Source organism: Pholcus phalangioides, unplaced genomic scaffold, assembly GCF_987345545.1.
Source record: "Pholcus phalangioides strain wild (caught in Gottingen) unplaced genomic scaffold, Ppha-v1.0 ptg000042l_1, whole genome shotgun sequence".
Taxonomy (NCBI): Eukaryota; Metazoa; Arthropoda; class Arachnida; order Araneae; family Pholcidae; genus Pholcus; species Pholcus phalangioides.
In genome coordinates this window covers 28,694,716-28,721,845 of record NW_028301628.1, presented here as the reverse complement: position 1 = coordinate 28,721,845, position 27,130 = coordinate 28,694,716, and the positions used below count along the sequence as shown (strand labels likewise).

General features: G+C 38.8%; 1 protein-coding gene across 1 annotated transcript; it reads left to right on the top strand.

Annotated features, from left to right (window-relative positions):
• Positions 1–118: 118 nt before the first annotated feature.
• On the top strand, positions 119–24,805 carry LOC149064748 (acetyl-coenzyme A synthetase, cytoplasmic-like). The gene is made up of 16 exons (XM_089254818.1): positions 119–826; positions 4,271–4,362; positions 4,519–4,622; positions 5,572–5,644; positions 6,322–6,397; positions 6,501–6,624; positions 6,796–6,911; positions 10,211–10,403; positions 13,677–13,810; positions 13,904–14,036; positions 17,392–17,448; positions 17,540–17,620; positions 21,353–21,461; positions 21,581–21,780; positions 21,876–21,921; positions 24,215–24,805. The coding sequence occupies exons 1-16, from the start codon at positions 504–506 to the stop codon at positions 24,448–24,450; spliced, it is 2,097 nt and encodes a 698-aa protein (XP_089110944.1). The 5' UTR covers positions 119–503; the 3' UTR covers positions 24,451–24,805.
• The last annotated feature ends 2,325 nt before the right edge of the window (positions 24,806–27,130 follow it).

The following is a 27,130-nucleotide window of genomic DNA, read 5'->3' as shown; positions in this document are numbered from 1 at the left end:
TAGGGTCTTATCAGTGTTGAACAAGGGAGAGGTGTTTCGTTACACAACACATATACATCTCCAGTTCATGATGCCACCTGCCATAACCGCCAATAAGGCTTCTATATGTATTTAACATACGTCAGCGGGCGTTACGTACTAAACGGAAGACATGGGGGAAAAAAATAGTGATCACGCGTTGGGACACCATGCATGCATGCACGGCTTCTTTTTACTTTACGCAACATCATTCTGAGTTAACATCTACAAGGAAAAAAGAAAAGGACCAACCTTCCCTGGTGTGATTTCGTTCGGGAATAAACAGAAAATAATAATAATAATCACTTTCGCTCAGCAACTCGAGCTGATAACAATCGCCGAAACACCGCTTCCAACTGGACGTCGGATCACGTGATGTAAATGTCCGTTTATAAAATATAAGAGCTTAAAACGCGGATTGTTATTCACACACACCCATTCTTAAAATCTCTCGGACCGTAGAACCAACCCTATTTCCATCAGCCATGCCAGAGGCTGAATCGATCGTCAACGGAACCACCGGCAAGGTGTATGATGCCAGTTGGATTGTGGAGCAGCCGAAGACTCAAGAAGAGTACGCCAGGATGTACGAGTTCTCCGTCATGGATCCGGATCTGTTCTGGCAAGTCCTGTCCGAGGATTTCGAATGGAGGCAACGCCCGGAGAAGGGCCGGATCGTCCATAACTTCGAGTGGAGGAAAGGTCCCATAAGCATCAAGTGGATGGACGGTGCTAAAACCAACGTGTGTTATAATGCTCTGGATAGGAATCTCAGGAAAGGATTATCCGATAAAGTCGCTTTCTATTGGTGAGTTATTTTTTTTTTTAGCGTCATCATTAGAGCCCGGAAGCGCATGAAAAATCCCATGAATGCCTTTTTCTGGATATTTTCACTCATTTTCAAATTGTCTTCGTAAAAGTGCCTTTTTCTGAATTTTTCCTGCTGTAAATACCTATTTCAACATTGTTTTATGTTTGTCCTTGAATCATCAGAAAACCTACCCCGCCCCTCAGCCTTATTCAAACGAAAGTAGCGGTCAGACCGGACCAGAATTGAATTTTGAGCCGATTCCCAGCCCCCTGAGGGCCAACTGCGGGCATAAAAACTGGCCAAGAAGAAAATGTGTCCATGTTTGTAGATAGATAGATATGCGTTTGCATGAATGTGTAGTGTATGTAAAAAGAACTATTCAAATTGGTTAAAAGTCATGATCTGACTATAAGAAGGCAAATGCCACCACAGTCCACAGAAGCAGGTCACACAATCAGCAGCTGAAAGTAGCGGTCAATGCTTGAGAGATGAACATCAGACGAAGCTTGATATTGCCAGGCACAGAATTGCATTACACCTCACTCATAGTTAGAAAAATTGATGACAGATGGCACCCCTACACATAATTTTTAAGCCATACACAGAAACAAACTTCACGTCAGGTTTCACTATACGTGCGTTCCAACATGTATCAATCCGTTAGAAGTTCCGTAGAAGAATATGCACGAGGCGCATGTGCGGTATAGTAATAGGAGGAGGCATAGAAGTGACTAGCACTTTTCATCTTTGCTATACATAATTTTCAGATAGAAGAATCGACGTACCATGAAATCCACATCGAGATTTCAGCCACCTCATTGGGCATTTTGCCTGTTGTGGCGTTGTATTTGTATTTGTATTTGAGATTGTTTGAGCAGATTTTAATTGAAACGGGATTATACAGTAACCATTCACTTATTATTGTTCTTCAATTTTATCTAACATTATTTTGAATGTAGGCTAATTACGTGCCTAGGTGAATAAAATCATCTCCGAAGCTGGAAGGATCGCAATAACTAATTTTTGGCCTGATAGTATCAACGTGGCTTGGCTGCTAATGCAGTTGTTATAGACCAATATGGAAACACGCAGTAAATTTTTTAACTGTTTTAGCCATTTTTCGGACCTTTTTTTCAGTTTAAGATATGTCATAAAATTGCAATACAGTCGATTCCCGTTTTAACGAATACCGTTATAACGAAAATCTCGTTTTAACGAAACCGTTTCTAATCCATCTGATAAGTTTACATAGAAACAATGTAAAAATCTGGAGTCCCTTTACAATAAAATTTCGTTACAACGAAGTGATTTCTCCATTTCTCCGGTCTCTTGGAGTTCCTTATAACGGTATTCGACTGTATATAGCATATTAGTCGATAAGAGGCCGGGGTCTGTATAGTCGACCGTATACAATTTTTTATGATCAAAACGTAAGTAAAACAGTAAGGGCTAAATTGTGGTTAAGAAAATACATCTATACATCAATCAGTATAAATAATAATTATAAATATAAACACATTCGTAATTGTATACATTTACAAATACATTTATTATATTCTAATGCAATTCTCATATAATACATTCAAATAAATTTCATATCTGATGCTGAGTTGGATAGACTCATGCCATACGCAGGCATACAAGTAATAAGAATTTCGCCATTGGATATTATTATCTCTTAATTTTCCTTTTTAATACATTAATTATAATTTTTTTGTGCTTATACTTCCGGTCTCTAGTCATCGTTATTCGCCTAAAGGTATATATAAAATATGAATATATGAAAATGAGAGAGAAAATGTGGAATTACGTAAATGTAACGTGATATTCATTGCATAAAATGATTACCTAGAAATGAGTAATTTAAAGTTGATTATAACCAATGTACAAGGTGGCTATAAAATAAGTTGGACTGTTCTATATTTCGCAGCATTAACCCTTTCATCTAACACATAATGAAAAAAAAAATGAAATAATTATCATGCAAAAAAACAATAATAATAATAGTATTTTGTTTTTCAAAAAACTATTTAGTGCCCCAAAAGGCTGGACAAACGTCCAAAAATTTGCATGCTCAGTCGGGCGTGCGTGAGTTAACCCTTTTAAGCTGTTTTTAGAAATTTTCCTCATCAGAGCATTGTAACTGCCACATTGGAAATCACTTAAACTTTCTAAAAATTGCCACCTATTTTCAAGTAGAATTACTTTCCCGATTATATACGAGCTGATCCCCTACAACAAGAAACCAAGAAAATTGACTACACCCACCGCTTTTATTCCCCTCACTATGATACAAAGATGCCTGCTTCACATGCAGTGTGTGACAAAAAAAAATATTTGTGTATTATTTATATTGAGTTTATATATCTTTACTATGCTGAAAAGAAGGAGGGGGGGGGAAAAACACGGTTTCTCTCTCCTTCTGTTATCTAACTTTGAACAAAGCTGACTCCGCCCACTGGCAGTTTTTTGATTGAAGGGGGAGGAGGGAAAACATATTTGACTGTAAAAACAACTTCAATGCCTATTTGGGCTTGTCGATGCTGAAATAAAAGCATTTTAAGAACCCGAGATAGTTCGGGGTGACCGAAATAAAGCAGATCGAGTATGACGAGATATCTCGGGATCGCCGCTGTATGGGTTAAATAATATATGCCTGGATCGATATTTTATATGACTGAAAAATATTATCACTGGATTTACTCAGTTAAACAATTTTTAAAAGAAAATTGATTTATTTGCATAAAATGGAACACGAAATTTTGAAAGAAATACGAAAATTCCAAAAGGTCAGCTCCCCCCGCTTACAGTAAAAATTGCATCATATCCTTGAAAGAATATTTATTCATTTCATCGCAAAAGAAAAGCTTAATGAAAACATTTTTCTCTCAAAACTTTGTTAGGTGTGGGTTTTATACAAAACCGTAATATGGTAAGGGACCATTCAAGTATTACGTCATCCTCGATGGGAGGGGAGGGGGTTTCCGATTTGCTGACTTTTGATGACAGGGGGGAGGGGGGTTTGGATAATGCTTACGTCATCAACGACCCTTTATGGAAATATGAGTTGGATTCAGAGGGGCAGAGCTGGCAGAGCAGCTTTTGCTGACAAGAGGGGGGGGGGTCAAAAATGGCTAAAAATTTGCTTACGTAATACTTGAACGGCCCCTAAACACTTTCACAGGAGCGAAATATCCAACTGAATTAATTAATCAACTTGTTAATTATAATATTTTGGCGGCTAATAAATACCAACGGTGGTACTAACTACCAACGTGGATCTGGAAAATACGTCAAGAACACACACACACGCACACAAAATTTTTGCTGTGCAGAACGTTTTCTTACTTCACCACTAAATTTGAAATACAGTATTTATATTGTATTATAATGTATTTTGATCTGTATTAATTATGTATGCGCCGTATATTTTAACCTCAGGGAAGGCAATGAAAGCGATGAAGCATCTTCAATCACCTATGGCGAACTTCATAAAGAAGCTTGCAAGTTCGCCAACGTGCTCAAGTCAAAAGGTAATTAATCATAAATTTTTATTAGATTCGTAATCAATACTTTTAAGACCCTAAAAAATTTCTCAGAAGATAATAACCAATGGTGATTATTTTCAAACTGGAACATGAAGAAAAATGTATATATCTTCTAGTTAAAATTTCTTTCTATTTCTTCAGGTATAAAAAAAGGTGACAGGGTAACGATTTACATGCCTATGGTCCTGGAATTACCAGTAGCGATTCTGGCCTGTGCTAGGATAGGAGCAATCCATAACGTCGTAGTAAGTTCCATCGCTTTGCATGTTCATCAAGCTTCATCTAGTGTTGATCAATACTTCGGCGGAATTATACAACTATTAGGGGGAATGTGCAAAAATTTCAACTGTTTTCAAGGAGAAATTTGGTTTTTAAAATTTTCCTGATCCGCATTGCAACTGCCATAATGAAAAACACTAAAACTTCTAGAAATTTCCACCTATTTTCAGGACTATTTTTTTTTTTTTTCGATTGCGTGAACTGATGAATTCCAAAAACCACCATTTCCCCCAATATAAAATAATAATACATAATAATAAAAAGGGGGAAGCGAAAAACTATAGTTTTCTGTTATTTATGCTGTACGCTTAATAGTATACTACCTCGAATTGGAAAGTAAAAACCACATCCTTTCTTCCCCTTCTGTTATCAAACTTTGAAGTAAAGCTGACTCCGCCCACTGACAGTTGATTGACGGGAGGGGGAAGGAAAGCATGTTATCAGAAGAAGAAAACTTCAAACAGTATCTGGGTTCGTCAATGTCGAAATGAGGAGGTTTTAAGAAACCGAAATATTTCGGGACTGGCAAAATAAACCGGATCAAGTTAGACGAAATATCTCGGGGTTGCCGCTGTAATGGTTAATTCGAATAAACACGTTGTACAAAGTATCTTTAATGTATACAGGGGCGTACGCAAGATCGACTTACGGGGGGGGGGGGGCACAAAAATTTCCCTTTCCAAAAAATTTTGAGTTATCACCCTTCAAATGCACTGAAATCAACAGAAATAGGTTTAAATTGCATATAAAAGATATTTTTTTCGATGTAAAAATTTTTTCACCGAATTATTAATTTTCTTCTGATTTTTCATCGGCTAGAGGGCGCTCCTCTTCCCCCCCTCACCCTGCGTATGAATCTAAACGTATAGTCATAAAATGTTTTCGTTTATGTATTTTTTTTTCTTTTGTTTGCAGTTTGGAGGATTTTCCTCGGATTCTCTGGCTGAGAGAATGATAGATAGCGAGAGCAGTTTATTGATAACAGCAGGTAAATACACGGCATTCACTAACGCGATCTTTATATAGGCTCAGAGCAGGGCCGTCTTAACGCATGGGGGTTACATAAAACAGCCCCATAACTGGCACCTCACTGGTGTAGCGCATTTCTTTGTCTGAGTGACCCGTAATAAGAATAACCCTCAAGAGAATCCTGAGCCCCCCCCCCCCTTGTTGAAGTGGCTTTTCTGAGGCTCCTACCTGGTTAAAAATGCCTGCCTACTAATTTACATGCTGTTCCAGAAAATTTTAACCAGATCTCTATTTCATATAACATCCCCCCCCCCCTCCCCACCACACACACACACTTGAAGAATCTGGCGGTGCCAATACCTTCTGTAGCAGAAAGCCTCCGCGCGAAGCTTCGACGTCACTGAAGTCGTCCATTTCGCCTGTAGCCATTGGATATAGCAGTCTCCGACGTATATACGAAATCTTTACCTTTTTCTGCAGTATATCCAATGACTGTAGGTTCAATGGACGACTTCGGTGACGTTTCTGCTATAGAAGGTGTTGGCCGTGTCCGGATGGGCCCGTGCGTTAAGATGACATTGAACATAGCTCCGGCTCCAAGTATGGCTTGAGTACGGAAATTCCTCCCTGATGGTTAAGATTTAGCATTAGAATATTCATGTAGAATTTGATCCAAGCATTTGAATCTTCGTATAGATGGCGCCTGGAGAGGAACCAAACTAATCAACCTAAAGGAAATTGGAGACGAAGCTATGAAAAGATGCTCCGAAAAGTATTTTTCATTTGATTATTTCCATTCATATCAGTGACAGTGAATAAAAAAAAAACATGGAGAACATCCATTTCTACATGCGTGTGTATGTGTGTCTTTACAGAGGGCTGGACGTTAAATGCATCGTCGTTCGTCACATCGGAAGGGACAGAGAGGAGCGATACGTTCCGAACACACTCGGCTTCCGAAGGTCAAGAAGATCGAAAAAACCGATGCATGAACTCAGTGTGAGTACCTATCAACATGAACATCGATCAACATGAAAGAACTCAGATAGATTTTTGTCTACATGTAGAAAAAGGCTCTATATTCTAGATATACCCGATGCCCGATCTTAATTTTTTGTTCATCATCTAGCCTTGAAGATAACACAGGTATTTTTGTTACCTCTTACGCAGGTGTCATGGCACTCGGACAGGGACTTCTGGTATCACAAAGAAATGGAAAATGCTGATTCCACGTGTGAACCCGAATGGGTGGACTCTGAGCACCCACTCTTCATCCTGTACACCAGGTAGAAAAAAAAAATTACGATCAATTTATATTTCCTAACAAATGTATTTATACGAAAGTTATTCTTTTAATTACTATGTACATATTAAATTGATTTCTTACCAATATTTAAAACATTTTCAACGACAGATCTGATTATTTACATTCATTATTTCTAATACAAATACAACGCCACAACAGGCAAATTGCCCAACGAGGTGGCTGACTTAAGAACATCATGGATCCCCGAGCCCTACCTACTACTGCTACACCACACATGCACCCCCCCCGCGGAACCCCCAACGAATCGGTACATGCGAGAATGTGCGTGTACGTGTAGTGCAACCTGACGTAAAGTTTGTTCGGTAGTAATAACGGTAGTAATTTAGTTATATTCTTATCACGCTGCTTTTCCGTGTGCACAGGTATTGCTTTTAAAGTTTGTTATGGGAATTTTTACCCTACTTCTTTCCACCACTTCGATAGGCAAAATTGCCCCTGTATTTTCAGCTGAATGCATATTCGGTGTTCTGCTTGCTCACTGTGACAAAACTATTTCGAAGTGAATGCCAAATCACACAATGACACTTCGAAATTATTACTTACTAGAATACGCAGATCCCAATAGTTTCAAAGAGCAAAAATGTTTCGTATTTGATGGTCGGGTTCATATTGTGCAAGGGAGTTGAACAAGGGAGTTACATCCTTTTACATCTACTGGTAGTCAGCCTGGTTCAGTATGCGAAGCGAGCCCATTTTATCTTGGTACCATCACGAGTTTACCCATTCCGGATAATCAGTATTATCCACACCGCTGGCTAAATTGGCTTTATTGCTCTTTTTTCACAGTATTCCCTATGGCAGACACATATCTGCGAGTTTTCTGGGTCACTTTACTGGTGCAGCTTATATATACACCGGAGTGTTGTCACTAGTGCGGTCCATGACGCTGCAGCTGACTATTACGTTGGACATTGAATAGTGAGAAGTTGGCTACCCCTCCTGATATAGCCTATGGGGTCATTCAAGTATTACGTCAGCATCGAGGAAGGGGGGGGGGGTGTTTCGGATTTGTTGACTTTTGATGACGAGGGGGGGAGGGGGAGTTTGAACGTTGCTTACGTCATCAAACACCCTTTTTTGAAGATATGAAATATTCTAAGCTGCTGACGAAATTTTGTTGACAGGGGGGGGGGGGTCAGTGTTTTGCTGACAAGGGGGGGGGGGGTCAAAAATGGCTGAAAATCTGCTTACGTAATACTTGAATGGCCCCTATCAAGAGTTCGTGAATAACTGAGGCTACTTAACTCGGTAACGCCCACACACACCTTGATTCACTTTGTATTCCATTACGATATTGGGATATTTTGTTGAAATTGCACCAATTAAGAATATTCCAAGAGATTTTCTAAACCAGAAATGGATTCTCGAGAACTTTTTCTATGCCATTCTCTTTGTATGGTTGCCATCTACAAGTGCTAAACTATACCACATCTACTTGCAAGGCTAAAATATTTTGCAAAGTCCGAATTCTCGCTGTACTCAAATGAGTACAGTGAGTATAAATGGGTTAAAGAAGACCAGGAAAGCGTGCATGAGACGAACCACGCAATTAAATATTATCTAAAAGGGTGTTTTGGCTTAGGACGGCCGACCGTCAGATATCGCCAACGAATCTGTGCGTGCGTTAGTCACCATGAATACTACTACCACAACTGAACCGCACATGCACATCGTGACGATCCCTTTGAAGAATTTATCATGAATCAGTGCACACCGTAATTTACTGTGTATCTGTTGTGTACCTAACGTAAAGATGATTGCTGGGGAAACGTTTTCGAGAAATGCTGCCATCTGCCTCCCGGATTCCGAGTCACCAAATGGATAGGTTAATGACTGAACTTACTATATTATGCGGGAATTTCGAATGTTGTTGGCCGGACACCGTAATAAATGAGTTCTTCTTGCAGGTGCTCTTTGAACATTTCATATTATGCTACCGAATTTATTATAACCCATTTATGACAGTTGCCTCATTCATGCCATTACGACCATAGTCGTGAACAACTGCAATCAATTGAATCTCTGTTGGTGTCACATGAAGGTCAGAAGGTGACAACGTTCTGTGCATTCCTGACATGGGCATCGGAAGTGTAGCATCTTCCATAGCCGTGGTTGCTCAGCTTGAGCTTTCTGCAGGAAATTCTGATTTGTGAATAAGTTTTTGAGTTGTTCAACCCCGTTATACGAAATTATATGGAGGTGCTGGACCACCCACAGCACACCGGGCTTAGACTCCACTGATCTGTAGGAACGCTGGAATATATTCATATTAAGATTTGGGAACCCCATACTCTCTCTAAAGCAGCGGTTCTCAACCGGTGCTCCGTGTGAACTTCCAGGGCCTCCACGGCCCCTCGAGGAAAAGTAAAAAACCCAGTAAATTTGAAAAAACAATTATTAATATTTTTAAAAAAATAAATAAATAAAAATAAAATTAATTATTAATATTTTTGAACAATAAGTCCATAGAAATTACATACCGGAAAGGGCTCCGTGGGTCAAAAAAGGTCAAGAACCGCTGCTCTAAAGCATAGAAAAATTAGAATCAGTAATCACTATGGTGACCATACATCCCGTATTTCCCGGGACAGTCCCGGTATTTTCTATTTTTCTGGCCGTCCCGACTTTTTGGCAAAAGTGTCCTGGTTTTTCCCGTTTTTTAGGCGAAGCCTACTTGAATTTTTATTCTTTGTTGAAGTGAAAGATTGAAATTATTTTTCTACTCATAAATTATATTATGATAATTACAACTATAAATAAGAATATTAATCTCCCACATTTGTTCTAGTGAACGTTATATTTCGTGGAATTCATTTTAATCCACTGCAATTTGCAGTAATGCTTCATTTCCTGCCATATCGTTTTTCCCGTAATTTCAGCAATATTTTGGCAATTTTGATCGGGTTTGGTGTCATTTTTGGCAATACTTAGCGATGTCCCGTATTTTCCCGTATTTCTCTCTCGAGGAAATATGGTCAGCCTAGCAATCACCATCGTGATTCCCCAGACTTTCAAGTCTATCTCCGCCTACGAATTAAATAAAGGTGGGGACCACATCCCATAGGTGGCGGGGAACTCGATTTTCTTACTCAATTTTACCATACGAGACATCCCATACTCTGCGAATGCGACTCAAAGTGTTTGCGTGCAAGGATGCTATAATCACTGCGCATGTCCACAAAATTACGAAACACACACTTCTTGCATAATATTATATATGATAGTATATTATTTATCACTGATCTCTCTGTATTTCAGCGGCTCAACTGGAAAGCCTAAAGGTGTCCTGCACACCACTGGCGGTTACATGGTGTATACCGCGACGACATTTCGGTATACTTTCGCCCACAACATAGATGACGTGTATTTCTGTACGGCTGACATCGGCTGGATAACTGGGCACAGCTACGGAGTGTATGGTCCTCTTCTGGAGGGCGCCACCTGCATTATGGTGAGTGTCCTTACACAAGGAGAAAAATCAATTTTCTCATTTGTAGATACATTTTATTTTATCATCATATTTCATGAAATGCTTCGAATTAGTTCAGGGGTGGACAACATTTTTTTCCCCCAGCCGTGCCACTTTTAAAAACGTTTTTGATACTCGGGGCAAGTCGTGAAATTTAACCCTCAGACCATAAGTCCCGCTTTTACGTAACATTTTTTTTTCCTTTTTGTTTTGCCCCTTATTTTCTTGTTTTTTATAAAAATGATTGTTTCGTCATCGTTTCTACTCTGATTGGGTGTTTTTAAATGAAAAATATACCTAAAACGCATTGAATAAACATGATTTTCGCGACTGTGTAATTGAAATGTATGGCTGATAACTAGAAGCGTCCAGTTGTATCTTTCGTATAAATTTCCGGATGCACTCATCCTTCGCGGGAACGCTTCGATATCTCTGTGAGATATGAAGCGGGGTGCGTCCGGTCCTTTAATGTTCAATGCATTATTAAGAAAATTATGTAAACAGTCCTTATTATGTCATTTTTTGCCTGTAAATAGTGCAAATAGTCATTATCTTACGTAAAAATGAAAATTTTTACGCATTTTTCTGTGAATCTCACCAAAGTAGCAACGAACTTGGAGAGTTTGTTGAACCCTCCGATGGCTGACGTCATAGCGCGAAGAGAAATTTGTAGAAAGAGATGAGATCTCTCGCGCGAATGGTGTGGAGAACGTTCTCGAATTTCTTCCTTTTTTTCCTGTATGAAAGTACCACCAAAGCGGAACTGAATTATTGAGTATGTTAGAGAAGCCGTATGTCGGGGGGGGGGGGGGGCTCTCTGTTCAGCGTGTATTATCAAATCGCTCCTCGTGAATAAGTGTAAATCATTTGATCCTTTTTTGTCGCACCACGGTCATTTTCTGCACACGAGGCCGAATTAGACCTGGACCTACGATTTATTCCCGATTCCGAACGGCCCGCTTATTTTTTTATACTCGTCGAGAGATTGGTGTGCTAACCCCTCGATGGGGGAACTCTCTGCGGTAGCAATTTTTTCTGGGGTCACGTCACCGTTTCTGTTGTACCCCTGTGTCAGGAAAGTTTTCTGACAGGGACGAACCGTGTGTCGAACTCGCGACACCTCTAAACATCCTTTGGTACTTTAGGTGAGTATATTATCGACCTGAGCTACCGCGCCCCCTGTGAATACGTGTAAATGGCTAGATTGTTCCCGATAATGTCACTCACGCGTGTCCTTGAAATGAGTATAAGAGTCAAACCAAATTGTGCAGGGCGTCACAGATTTATTCAAAACAGTACCTTTCGTAAATTTGATTCTGCCGATTATGGTTGATAAAAATCGATGAATCATTGACTTATTTGCAATTTACGACATTTTACCGACGAATGCCGATGCCGAAATCCATTAATGATCGATAGATCATGGTGGGGCCCTGATAATAATACTATGATGGATGCGAAGGAAAACTCGATACAGAGTAATTACATGCAATTTCGATCGCGGGTAAAGGGTTTCCGGCAGATCCCCAAAAAAAAAAAACCCCCGTACATCTACTTCATCTAGATCTAATGATGATCTCATTTTTATCCTTATGGTGATAATCATATCGGGAAAAACAAGGTTTAATGGGGGAAAAAATCATGTTTTGACGGAACGGGGGGGGGGTCTAAGTAGAAAGTTGAGAGGAAACCGGCGGAAAAAAAAATTGTTACACAATTTTCCTGCCTTTACAGAAACATGCTATTTACTGGAAGGGTTATGCACCGGGTCATGTATCTTTGTTTTTAGGGTATGAGGCAGGTCAACGCTTCGTGTAGGTCAATAATCTCTTATGAATGATGCCATTCATCATTTACGAAACTTTATAATCACGCGTATTGGTTCTCTTTCAATCGAATCACTCGAATCCTTATTTGAAAATAGAAACTGAAACTCAAATACACACACACACACACACACACACACACACACACACCGTGTTCTGATCATAGGTGCTGAGGCCGTTTGAGCCTTCCCCCCCCCCAATAAAGTTTGCAAGGGGAGGGCTGAGACCCCCATCCACCAATAATTTCTGAAAAAAATAATATTAGAGCCGGTCCGATTAATCGGGTCGGGTAATCGATCAATTGTTAATCGCGGTCAAAAGTTTTAGTTAAGTTAATCGAGTCGATCAATTCGATTACAATTCGATTGAACTTTTGATTAAAAGTTTGTGAATTGACTTGATTTTTTTGAAAAAAAACCGATAAGTTGTCTTATAAAAATCATGTTCAATACAGAACATTTTAGAAAAGTAACCCTATTTAAAAATATTTTAATCAATATTTTGATCAAATTACTGTAGATTCAATGAAAACTGATGATTTCAGTTTCAAATTGGGTTTGATGGGAGTTTTAGAAAACGACCAAAATTCATTGTCTCCACAGCGAACATTAGTTTTTCATATTCTTGGAAGCGTTAGGTTCATCTCCTCACAAGTACCATTCGGAAGGAGTTTCTAGGAAAACGAGCAACAGTATAATCGAAACTAGTCTCGAAATTAATGAATAGTAGCTAAAAATAACCGATTTTTTTTTTTTAAACGACAAGGTCCGAGTGGAAAAATTACAGGTTTTGGCAACAGGTTCAGCATATTAAATTGCTTGAAGCGGGCAGCCTCAATTAACCTATTCCTGTATTTGTTTGCATCTACCGAATAGGTGGTAGAATGAATGAAATATAGCTTTATAGCATCTATTAATATTACATGGTCATAAAAAAAACCATTCGATTAATCGATTAAAAATTTTTGATTAACCAGTTAAAAATTGTAATCGATTCCCAGCCTTAAAAACAATGCAATGCACCTTATCTCTCCTGCATACGCGCTTAAACCACGTGTTGCGCTCTATAGGAAAACAGTCGCACCGCTTCTTCTACTGATGAGTGGACGGCGTGTCGCACTTGGCGATTCATGTTGCAGTCCTGCTCCTAGGAAAATCCGGCTTAAGAACTCAGCCAACTGGGACGGACGTACTTGCTTCGTTGTTGCGACCAATCACGGGAAGTTAAATTTCTCCTCTACTCGTATCAATGTTAATATCCCACAAAGGCACTGGACGTTGATCTAGCCGAGACGCCCATACACCTACCCTAATACCTATATAACGGTACAGTTCTGCTTGAAAATTGTTGTTCTTATCCATGATTTTTCCTCCCAACATTCTTAGTTTTGTTTACACTGGTATACATGTTTATATAATTGATCTTCCAGTTCCAGGGTATACCTACTCATCCAGATCCAGGTCGCTACTGGGCAATATGTGAGAAGCATCGTGTATCTAAGTTTTACACCGCCCCGACAGCTATCAGGACTCTCATGAAATATGGCGATTCTTTTGTGGAGAAGTAAGCTCGCATAGCATTCGGCATGATCATTGTGATTTTCCGATGCGTGTCATCACGGGGTTTTGAATTTACACGAAATAAATATTCTTGCAGGCACGATCTAAGTTCGCTGAAAGTCCTCGGCACCGTCGGTGAACCTATAAATCCGGAAGCCTGGCAATGGTACCACGATGTTGTAGGTGGCAAGCACTGCCATATCGTCGATACTTACTGGCAGTCGGAAACTGTAAGTATTCCATTTCAGCAGCATCTACCTCTTACTTCGTAAATAGGATCCAAATCTTTGAGTGAATTCTCAGGGGATCTGGGGCTATTCTAATCAAAACTGTAGGAATGGTGTTGCGAAGTCTTCAAATAATTGTTGGCTACGAACAAATTTGTAAGCTTTGATTGACTTCATTCCTTCGAGAAAAACATGGGAAGATCTTAAACACATCAATGCTCCCCCAAAAAAGTAGTAGCTCAATATGAGAATAACTGCTTATTACAGTCGGCCCCGTTTAATCAAATACCAACGATTCCGGCGTACATAGAGTGACCATACGGTCCGTATTTCCCGGGCAGTCCCGGTATTTTCTGTTTTTTGGCAAAAGTGTCCTGGTTTTTCCCGTATTTTACATGAAGCCTACTTGAATTTTTATTCTTTATTGAAGTCAAAGATTGAAATTATTTTTCAACTAATAAATTATATTATTATAATTACAACTATAAATAAGAACATTAATCTCCCACATTTGTCTTGGTGAACGTTTTTTTTTTTTTTTTTCGTGGAATTCATTTTAATGCACTGCAATTTGCAGTAATGCTTCATTTCCCGCCATTGTGATTTTTCCGTAATTTCAACAATATTTGGCAACTTTGTTCGGTTTTGGCGTCATTTTTGGCGATAATTGGCGACGTCCAGTATTTTCCTGTATTAGGAATCTCAATTTCCCGTATTTCTCTCGAGGAAATATGGTCAGCCTAGGTGTACATAATATCCGAGTAAAAGGGAGTATCTGATCATGTGGGGGAACAATTCCCAATTGACCTTAGTACAGTTTAACTTAGTTGTTATATATTCAAAACCCCGATGATATGGATAAATTATAATAAAGCTTCTCGAACAAATCAGACATCAAAAATGAAATGAAAGTTATATTTGATTTCAATGATCACAATACGGAAGATTTTTACTTTTCATTAGGAAAATTAGCCCCCTCTGACAATGACAATGACATAACTAATTGTATGGGGTCCCGTGGCCCGCTGCAAAAGCGGTTCATACCCCCTTCATCAAACCTCGCCATCAAGCCCCCTCTATTGGCTCAACAGAGAAGAAAAAATAAAATAATTAAATATATTAAAGACAACTCTTGAAAAGGCCAGTAAGACTATGTAGGAGGTCAGAAGGCTCCCTTATTGACAAAAATTTCCGTATTGCATTGCCATATCGTCGTTGGCAATGTCCTAATCGGGCTGTTGTCACCGAAATTGAATATGATTCATGTACGTATACCACTGCTTTTGCAATTGCTTTCCTTTAGTGAAGGCAGGTGTAAGGTAAAATAATTCGAAGGTTTATGATCGTTTATGGTCAGTTGAACAGTTCCTCGGCCGGAAAACTCTCGCAAGAGAATCTACGTGCCGTACATTATAAAAAGTATCGTTATTCGTAATATGTTAGACTGTTCGATTCTAAGTCCTCAGAATTTCTGAACTAAAAAAGGGATTTCACAACTTAATGGGGAAAAATCCTTTTTCAGAACAATATTGGAAAAAAAGGCATGATTTGAGATCTTGAAACCTGTTATGAAGCAAAGCAAAAGGAGTTGTCCCGTTCGACCAAATATGACATATGGTCATCATACTCACAACGAGGATATTTTTCGGTGACTTCCACTGTAGTTATCATTATCGTGTTACTTAATGAATAGTGAAAGTTATCTTTATCCATGATTTCAGATAAGTAGAGCCCGGATTGTATGCGCTAAAAAGCGGTAAAATATGTTTAAAAAATACGCAAATATCCACTTGAAAATCCAAAAATATGCACTAAAAAATGCCAAAATGTTCACTAACGAATTCTAAAAAAATCTAAAAATTCCGAAATATGTACCAAAAATGAGAAAATATAAATTAAAAAATCACCATGCAAAAAAAAAAAGCAAATGTGCTATTAAAAAGCATATTTTCTATTTCTTAGTGCATACTCATTTACAGAAAAATATCCCCACATATGTATGCACTTACATATGCAAATAGCTTCTACATATTTTTTATTCAGGCATTTTAAATTTCTAGTTTGCTGCAGCTGCTCAGTAACGAAATACCAGTAACAAAATAATTTCGACACTATTTCTAAGAAAAAGAAAAACTCTAGAGATATAGCGTTGCAATAAAATGGCTGATATTTGAAAAATACAGTATTACAAACATCTGTATTAATTCACTGAATCCCCTTCGCCCACCCTTGGGGGGGAGGGGAATAAAACATCATATGGAAATATCATGAGCAATACTTATTTGAAAAATTGTAAAAAAAAGTAATTAAGTTTAAATAAAACCTTCAAAAATATGCACTTATTATGAAAATTCATACCCTTTATGCATTTTTTGTGCATTGATGCTAAAAAAAGGTTAAATATTTAATATAACACGGGCTCTGCAGATAAATTGACAAATTCGAATAAAATCCTCTGAAAAAGGGGGTGGGGAAGGGGCATTTGGTATGGGGGGGGGGGAAAGTGTCGTGATGTCCAAAAATAGGTGAAAATACAAGAATGTCCCTCATTACATCGATCATATGATCACACAATAAGTTTGATTTTGCCGCCTGTGGGTTACACGAATTTTGTCGCCCTTCTCCCAATTCGTCACCCTGAACTTCCTACCCCCCCCCCCAACCTCTTTTCCTGCAAGTACACCCGTGTCTCTTAAATCACTCTTTTAGTCATTCACATGCTTGCACACTGTTTTGGCCACTTACATGTCTGCACGCGCTCTTGGTCGCTCACTGATCTCTCGCTCGCTCTGTAGTTTGGTCATTCACGTGCTTGCTCATGCTCTAAGTCACTCTTTTCTTCACTCACGTGCTTGCAAACTCTCTACGTCACTCTTTTGGTCGCTAACTGATCTATGGCTCTTGCTTTCTGGGCAGAGTCAGATTTATTGAGAGTTATACGAAAATTTCACCACCCTTCTCCCATTCTACTAATTTGTTTGGCCACTCGTTCTTCAAATTTTCCGCCCTTCTGGACTTGCCACCTTGGCTACAGCCCGCTAAGCCCCTCCCCCCCATGAATATGCTACTGCTTTAGCCTCGTGATAGCATGTTTCATCTGAATCATTCATGGTGCTTGATGACTCTATTGAGGAACTTACTTATTTTCGAATTCACAAATCTTGTCAAATTTCATTGGGCTAATAGAAAAATACGCACTGCATGTGTATTCACTACCTTCATGCTCAAATAATTATTGATCTTTACGGTCTTTATGGTTATCTTAATTACTGCTCTTTACGGTCTTTATGGTTATCTTAATTACTGCTCTTTACGGTCTTTATGGTTATCTTAATTACTGATCTTTATGGTCTCACAGGGTGGACATGTGCTCACTCCGCTTCCAGGATGTACATCCCCGAAACCTGGATCAGCAGTAAGTAATAAAGTTTTTCGTCGAAATGCTATCGGTTATGTCTTGTGGTAACCTTGTTTTTTGTTATCGTATATTTTTTTTATTTCTCTAGGCATGGCCTTTCTTTGGCGTTGTTCCAGCAATTTTAGATGACCAAGGAAACGAAATAGATGGTCCTGGAGAAGGCCATTTGGTAATTCATTCTTTTCTTATTCATTGTTCTAAGTGGGACAGATGAGTTACCACTACTATGAAAAGGACAATACTTCATCGGGGAAAGTACGTTATACGTGAAATGAATATTTGTAAATTTATTGTCCTGATTCGAGTGACCATAATACCCGTGTTTTCCGGGACATTCCAATATTTTTACGTAATTTCGGTCATCCTCACTGTTTCATGAAAATGTCCTGTTTTTTTTTTCAGCGAAGCCTATCTCTACTTTTGTTCTTTACTTAAATCAGTGATTCCCAACGTGGGCGTTAACGCCCTCTTCGGGGCGATGGAAAGTTCCAGGGTGGCGGAAGCTACGGGTCTAACATAGGATCCTGTGGGTTAGATTGCGTTGGGGGCGATGGGACAAAAAGATTGGGAAACTATGACTTAAAAATCAAGGATTAACAATTAATTTCTCAAGTTTCATAGTTATTACTTAAAATATACAGGGTGTCCTATAAGTGCTAATACATCATCTATCTCATCAGCATCCGTCTCGTAGAGGTATGATTCTAATTTTTTAAGAACCGCTCAAAGTGTGTTCAGAAATCACCCTGTACCAGTTTTGAGAGCGAAAATACAGTGTGTAACAAAATAAAACAATCCAAATTTCTATACGTCCCCCCCCCCCGCCCTCTAACTTCCAGTTAGAAAGGTGTTGTCCAGTATCTCCTGAGGCCAACAGAAAAGAATTCCATGATTCTGAGTATAATATTTGCTAAGATGAAATCAAAAATCGGAGAAAAGTTATGAAAAAACAGCAAAAACTAACGAAAACCGCTCCTTTTCCTCAATTTACATTGTCTTTTCACAACTTTCCTCCGATTTCGAATTCGAATAGCTCAGCGAACATTGCAGTTAAAAACATAGGATCTCTTTTGAAGGGCTCAGAAAAAACAAGGCAACAACTTTCTAATTGTAAGTTAGAGGGCAGGAGGACCGTATAAAAGTTCTGATTTTTTTTTTATTTTTGTGACACACTGTACAAAATATTCATCTCACATACGTGTGTGTGTCATATTAAACTTTTTTCCCCTTCCCCCCCCCCCCTTTTTTTCTTTAGTGGAATACATTTTAATCCACTGCGATATGCAGTAGCAATCATTTCAATATCAGGTTCGAACCCCGTTAATAGCACGGTGGTGTTCGGCTGACGTTGTTTTTTTTTTTTGCGGTTTTCCAACTTCAATGCGTTAATGCGAGCCGGTCTTAAGGGGTTTCACAACCCCTGAAGTCAATTTTTCAAAAATGATTTTGAAAAATATTTCATTAAATTGCAAATCAAATGCAAAAAATGTTGTGTTCCATCAATTTGATCTTTCAAAATAAAAGAAAGAAGTAATGAATTTTAGAGTGCAAATGTATGCAAGAGTCACATTGCAGTTGAGACACACATATATTACATTCACTATGTAGCCCCAGTGGACTGTATGGTCCTTCCAGCAGGCCTATATGATTTTTATTACATGATTTTCTTCTTCAGCAACAGCTCGTTTCTACATTAGATGCATTTTAGTATGTATATATATATGTAATTAATACGCATTGATGCAATAATTTATTTCAAAGTACTGCATTAATATACGGGGTTTTTGATCATATTAAAGACATTGTAATATGTATTTTTATTGCTATTTGTGTAATTACTAGAGTAGATGAAGTTCATTATTTTTGGTGCGGTGTAGCAAAAACTTTTTTGAAATGATGTTTTGTTACTTTTAGGCACTTGATAAATATTTCTATACCTATTCGATGTTCCATTTTCATTTTTTACTAACCATTCTTCGTTTTTGATGATAAATTCATAAATTATGTACATGCAATTCTGTCTCAGTGTCAATATGGTGGCACTGTATTCTTTTATTATTTATAGGAACATTTATTAGTTATCTTAATTTATTATACAAACAGTCTAAGTTGCGTATGTTTTCGTAATACGTTCCTCCGCAGACACATATTCCATAATTTATATTTGAATGAACCTATGAATAGAAGATATCTTTCAAGAAGTTATTATCAATTATGTAAAAGTTGATAAGTTTATAAAAATAAGTTAATAAAGAACTCATGAAGTTGAACTCTTAAGTACATATTCTGAGTTTTTTTTATCATTTTTTCACTATGTATGTTCCATTTTATGTTATCTTGTATAACTAATTTTTTTTTATTTTGAAAGAACAAATTAACCGATTTACACGAAATTTCTGACCACGCAATTCTGAAAGAAAAAAATCGTGGGTCGAGACACACCACTTACAACAAACAATATCTCCGCAGGGATCAAGCAGACCTACAACATGGTATTTCCATAGCATGAACAATCAAGCATTTGCCATCTTCCCTTCAGTATGTGGAAGGCAGAGGGAAGCACTAGCAAGAACACAAAATAAACTCCGACAACATAGTCAGACGCCACACATACAACCACACTCATACACATATTCTTGCATTTTCCCGATTCGTTAGAAGTTCCGCAGAGGAATGTGTACGAGGTACATTTACGATCAAGTAGTAGCAGCAGCAGAAGGTCATTTTCCGCCATTACCGATTTTTCAGTGACTTCAGTTATAATTGCCAAATTTGCTTCCATGCTTTTGGCATCGTTTTTGGCGAGAATTGGGTGGTTTTTTTTTTCGTGTTTTTATACACTATCTACCAATAAGTATTTGATCTGCGGTCCTGAGATACGTCACGCCCTCCGCCGGTATATATCGTGTAGGAAACAACATCGGCATTAGTCGCATGCAAGATGCTGCGCAGTTCGGAGCTCTCTGATTTCGAGAAAGGTATAATTATCGGGTATCACAAAAATGACCGATCCTTAAGGGACATATATAGCGAGCTGAAGTACCCAAAATCGACAGTGGCCTATGTGATTAAGAAGTGGAAGGTGAGCTGTGATTGTCGGAATTTGCCCCGAGTCGGCAGACCAACGAAACTGGGAGATAGAGACCGACGGGTGCTGTCCGGAGAAATTCGAAAGAACCGCACCCAACCGATGGCCCTCATCCGCGAGGAGTTTCAACAGGCATCCGGGAGTATTGTTTCAATGAATACCATCCGTAAGGAAGCACATCTGATTGGTTTTCATGGTCGTGCTGCTGCCCATAAAAGCCTTTGATCACAAAGTCCAACCGCGTTGCTCGGTTAATGTGGTGCAAAGCACATCGAAATTGGACCGTAGATCAGTGGAAACGGGTTCTTTGGAGCGACGAAACAAGGTTCACCCTCTACCGTTCGGATGGCAGGGTCTGGGTCTGGCGTCTGCCAGAATGCATTGTGCCAACAGTCAAGTTCGGCGGAGGTGGAATTATGGTCTGGGGGTGTTTCTCCTGGTATGGACTGGGACCCTTGGTCCCCATTCATGGTAAGCTCAACGCCGATGCCTACTGCACTATTTTGGATGACAATGTGCTTCCTACGTTGTGGCAGTTTCACGGGGTGGACCCCTGTTACTTCCAGGACGACAATGCCAGCTGTCATACTGCGAGGTTAACCAAGGCTTGGTATGGTGCCAATGGGGTTGGCATGTCTCTGATTCGATGAATACGCAAACGAATCATTTTCTGACCTTCCAAATTTATTAACAAAAAATATCAATGAAATTTATGGAGAATTCAACATTGACGTTAGTTATATGTGACTTTGATGGTCGAGAATCAGTTCAATAAGATACAATATTTGATGATATGTAATAATGTAATTTCAGGTTTTTAAAAAACCCTGGCCAGGTATGATGCGGAACCTATTCTCTAACCCTGACAGATTCGCCTCAGTATATTTCAACAGGTTTCCTGGGTATTACTCAACAGGAGACGGTGAGTTTAGCTAAACAAATACGGTACAATCCACAGCTCGATAAATGCAATGTTATAGCTCTGCAATGTCAATAAATGCAATGTCAGCTTCACTGACTTTTGGCATCGTTATTTTTCAGGTGCAAGGCGAGACAAAGGTGGTTATTATTGGATCACCGGCCGAATGGACGACATGTTGAACGTTTCCGGTCATCTGTTGTCCACGGCGGAAGTCGAGTCAGCACTCATCGAGCACGGAGCGTGCGTGGAGGCAGCGGCCGTGTCCCACCCGCACGACATCAAGGGGGAGTGCCTCTATTGCTTTGTGATACTGCGAGATGTGAGTGTCGTCGCTAAATCTCATATTAAATTCTCTTATTTGACAGTAATTGTGGTATTTCTTACACTGATTTGATTTCTTCTACCGTTTCTCAGGGTTTCGCAGCGACCAAAGAATTGTCTATACAGTTGAAAGAGAAAGGTAAAAGTTACACACCATTTATGTCGTTTATAAGCAATTTTCAAATCAATACTGCCAATTATATCTTGTGAATTTCGAAATACAGTGGAACTTCCCAAGACGGACACTTCTCTTTAGCAGGCACCTTTCGTTAACGGAATTTTATTTAATCCACTAGAGAATAGCTTCAACTATCTATTATCGATAGGGATACGTAAATTTCGCAAATAAAAAAATCGAAATTTCGCAGCAAAAGAAAATTGAAAACGGAAATTTCGCATTTATTCGCAAAAAAAACCTTCAAATCAAAAATTTTGTATTTTTCAGCTAAAATCTCCCTTTTTTCAAGTATAACTAATGCTGTTTTTCAATTATTACATGTTGTTTAATTTAAATTAGTAGCTACCCTTAAAAGTTCAAGTAATAACATTTCAACTATTATTATTACTAAATTGGAAATGCAACTTGTAAACATTCCTCAGGGAAATTTCTACGAATTGGTACATGCAGGAACATGGTGTGCGTGTGTATGCGTGGCCCTAACACATTCGTGTTACTGAAGTTACGCATGTTTTCCGTCATGCTGGGGTTCACGACCCAGTTGTAAAATTATAAAGTAAATTAATGTTGAGCTGAAAAAAAAAATAATGTAAATAAATTACTTAAAAAGCACAGCTGTATCGGTGGTAGTCTGCAGTAGTATTATTATTATAGTTTGACAAAAATTGTACTGGTGGCGACAGCCCTCGATAGGGGGTATGAAACGTTGTTTCAGGTCTTTCACTGTCCAGTAGGTTGCATTGCTATCGCATTTAGTAGTACTGCACAGTCCTCCATTGTTCGAGAATATTCTCGCTGTTAGATGGCTGTAGTTTCTGCTGCTATAAATAGGAGTCATTGGCAGACACCAAGATTCCCTGGGAATCCACGACTAAAAGTATTTGGAAACCACTGGTTTAGACAGGTTTATCTCTTATGAGCATCTCTTTTTCCAACCACCTCGTTGGACATTTTGGCTATTGTGGCCTTTGTATTGTACTGGTGACATTTGAAGTTTGCATGACATAACCAAAAGTCTATTGATTGATTAACCACTAGAAGTACTTGTTTGTTAACATAATCGTTTTACCATCCCGTGCCACGTCTTTGAAAAACATTTTTTCGGAGAAAGCTTCCAGTAATAAATTTGAGTACAAAGATGACGTAGGTTTTGCGACGGCTTGAGATGTCCAAAATATCCATATGCTGGTAGGCTTCGTTCGTTGTGTTTGATGCTATGTGTAGAGTCAATTTATTTGGATACTTACCTGCTCCTGTCTTTAGCATTTCATTGTGCCCTTTAATTCATCATTCTCTCTTTTGCCAAAATTTTTCTGTATTTTTTTTTCAGAAATGACCGTACTTTAACGCTCAAAAAATTTCAAGACCATTAACTTACTCCACGAGACTTGCACGAATGTGTGATTTGATCGTTCCAAATCGTCGATTATTTCCATAATTTTCTTAGGCCGGAATGTACCCGGTCTTACAAAACTCATAAACAAAAGTCAACCGAACTTCTCGTATTATACGAGTACACGTAATTGCACGTATTATACGAGTTGAAATTTCATTTTTCAAAATTGAAGGAAGATTACATGAACTAGTCATCACGTATTGTGCAAGTCACATGCAAAAGGTGATCTAGTTTATGCAAGAGAATATATTGGCTTTTGAGCACATAAGGAAGGCAGTCGAGTGATTAGGGAACTAGTTTCTCACTGTGCAGGTCTGGGTTCGAATTCCGGTTCGGGCATGGATGTCTACTAACACTAACAAATTCCCTGGATGGATCGTGCTGATGCCTTGGGAATACGTGAAGATCACGTTATTTAATCTGCAAATTATCGATGTTTCACGGGAAAGTAGCAAAAAATCAAATCAATACCTGGCGACTTACTCACATCCGGTTGTCTGAGGGCCGTATTCACCGACATGGTTCAAACTGTAGTCACAATTTTCCGATAAGAGATCAACATAGATATTGGTTAAATTCAGGTTTTTAACCAATCTATGTTGATCTCTTTTTATCCAAAAATTGTGACTATAGTTCAAACCATTTCGGTGAATACGGCCCAGAAAAGTTCACTTCATAACGTTTCACTCACATCCACGGTCCGCACTTCCATCGTCTAATATAAGTAAGTTTACTTCCTGGCGTTACCCAGAGATCGAATTTCCCAGACCATAGCCCGCGTAAGTTGTATACATCTATTGCTCATCACTGATTGTTTTTGGTTGTTTTTTTTTTCATTTCTACTTCTTTCTTATTCAGTGCGAGAGAAGATTGGTAGCTTCGCTGCTCCAGAATACATACACTTCACTTCCGCTCTTCCTAAAACAAGATCCGGGAAGATAATGCGAAGGATACTGAGAAAGATTTGCAGGGGAGAGGACAACGATCTCGGAGATTTGAGCACACTAGCTGATCCGTCAGCCATCGACATGATCCGTGCATCGAAACCACAACCTCTATACTCTAGAATTAATAGCTGTTCGAATTTCTCTTAGTTTTCATTCGAATTGCGGAAAAACATTTTTTCCACCCCTTGTGTACGCTATATATAAATAATATAAATACTATAGTGTATTGCATTTAACTGTGGACCGAGTACCTAGCCATGTTAAACCGCAGTTTTGTGTTTGCAGCGTGATTTAAAGTTTCCAACGTTAATTTTTAAAGGAATTGTATTTTTCATGTGTCATCATTCATTACAATTCATGTCAAGAAAAACAAAAATTCCTTTGATATATTCGAAATATATCGCTCATATTCGATAACGAAAGTAACCCGTGTTTTGTAAATACTGTATGAACTTGTACATAAAATTTATAAGAAAATAATAAAATTATTTTATATATTTTATGTCATTACTTAATTTTTTTTTACACTCGAATAATAACGGAACTGTCCTAGCAAAACATGTTACGATAAGATCTAAACGTATGAAAGTGAAAAATAAGCAATATTTAGCGAGGATCGACTCGTGTTGTTTGCTTTTCCCCCCGGTACGAATTTACTACAAGGGGTACCCGTGAAAGATCTTGGCCAAAAAGATTATCTTCCCACTGACATCTCAGCTGGCGGGGGTGTTGGCTGTATGGTTTTGGGGAGTCATGGGAGGCTACTACTACTAAACCACATATATCCCTCGTCCACATTCCTCTACGGAATTTCTAACGAATTGGTACATGTTGGAATGTGTGTCTACTTGTGAACCTAAGAAGTTTGTTACTGTGTGATGCTTGTTATGTGTAGTGCTGCCATCTGCCATCAGTGTTTCTAACTAGGAAGTGTAATTATTGAATATACCATTGTAGACCTGTTGGCGAGACTTTGTAGAGACCTATAGTACTCTGTGTAAGAATCTGCAGTCTTCCATGGCCGCAAGGCTCTAGCATTGTGTCCCATGATATAAGTTCTGTTCCCTTTTTTTAACGCTATACATTTCTTAGAGCAAGGGTTTGCAACGTAAAATTTCTCGTGGAACCCTTGATAGTTAAGGATAGATAAGGCCGTTCAACAGAGCCCTTTGATGATAATGAGGCTGTTCCACGGAACTCAAACAAATTTTGAATATTTATCCTAAGAAAAAGTGTCCCTACTGCCGTCTCAACAGCATCATAGCCCCAGGGCAAAATGAAAGAGGGCTTAGGCAGCACCTCTTAATTTACATATTTATTATCATAATCAAATAGGCTTATCTATCTTATCCCTATCTTCAGGTCAATCAAGCGTAAACCAAGCTGTGCTCGGTTTGAAAGAAAGAAAAAAAGAAGCACCATAACAAGCATTACACAGAAACAAACTTCACGTCAGGGTTCACAACACATACGCACACATTTTCCAGCATGGCCCAGGTTTTATTCGATCACCTGCTTATTTCTCTTCATTGACACAGAACGGCGGATCACGATCTGGTAAGGAGAGGAGGAGTCAATTTTCTGCCTCGCTAGTTGAATGATCATGTTTGTCGTACCATGGTCATTTTCTGCACGCGAGGGCTAGTTAGACCGAGACCTACACAAATTATTGCTGATTCCGAACGGCAGCGTTCGACACATATTTTGCTTCTTTTTTTTTTTACTTGCCCAAAGTTTAGTGAACTAACCACTCGGTATGAGACTCCTTGCAGTAGCTATATTTTTCTGTGCATTCATGTAGTCGCTGTTTTTTTTTAACCAAATATTCTGACAAGGGCGAGTTAGGTATCGAATTCGCGACAGTATCCTTTGATGTTTTAGGCGAGTATCTCATCGACCTGGGCAACCGCGCCCCGTGAGTTTCGTCATTATTTGATTGATTAACAGCATTTGGTAGGTACAAATTGTAGGAAGGTCGCAATTGGCAAAAACAATTGACTCAGCACTCGGGCTTTAGTTGAAAAAAAGGTTTGACTTCGTCAGTATAATGACGCTATCTATGGTACAAATTGATAAACAAAGTTGGCCAAAGAATCGTGCGCGTGCGTCGTTATTTCGTAGCACCGGAATTTGTAACCTACAATGTGAATAATAAATACCGTAAGAGCGTTCTTGGAATCCCATCTGCTGCCGTCTATGTGAAGTTTTCGAATTTCATAGATAGCAGCACGGACTCCAGCTCAACGCAGTCTCTCAGAAATTATTATGAATGAATAAATAATAGCGTTACACTATTACTTATATGCGTGCATGCACCTCGTACACATTCCTCTGCGGAATTCCTAATCAATTGGCACATACGGGGGATATCTGTGTTCTGAGTGTGTGTGGGCCCCTGACGTGTTGTCAGAGTTGTGATTGTTTTGTGTCCTTGATGGTGATGCCATCTGTGTCTTTCATATTTTAAAGTCAAGATGGTAACCCGTTACACGGAAACTCTAGCTGCCATCTATAATTAAAAACTAGAACACATCATAGTGTGTGTTCTAAAAATGCCTATCTCCGTAAATTACACTCTTGTTTTCGGCACACTGACAAACTAACTGCTAAAATTCCTTGGCGCACTTAATAACACAACTGTGTTTTTTTTTTTTTTTTTGTTTTTTTTTTGCGCGCACTAAACATTTTTTTTATAATCAAACTTTATTTTTTGTAACATCTCATGAAATCTGGTCAGCTGTCTTCTGAAGAGAAATGATCCCACGAGGCCAAAAAGTGCTGTATAATTCAGTCGGAATCTCGAATCTCACTGAAAGATCTGGCATCG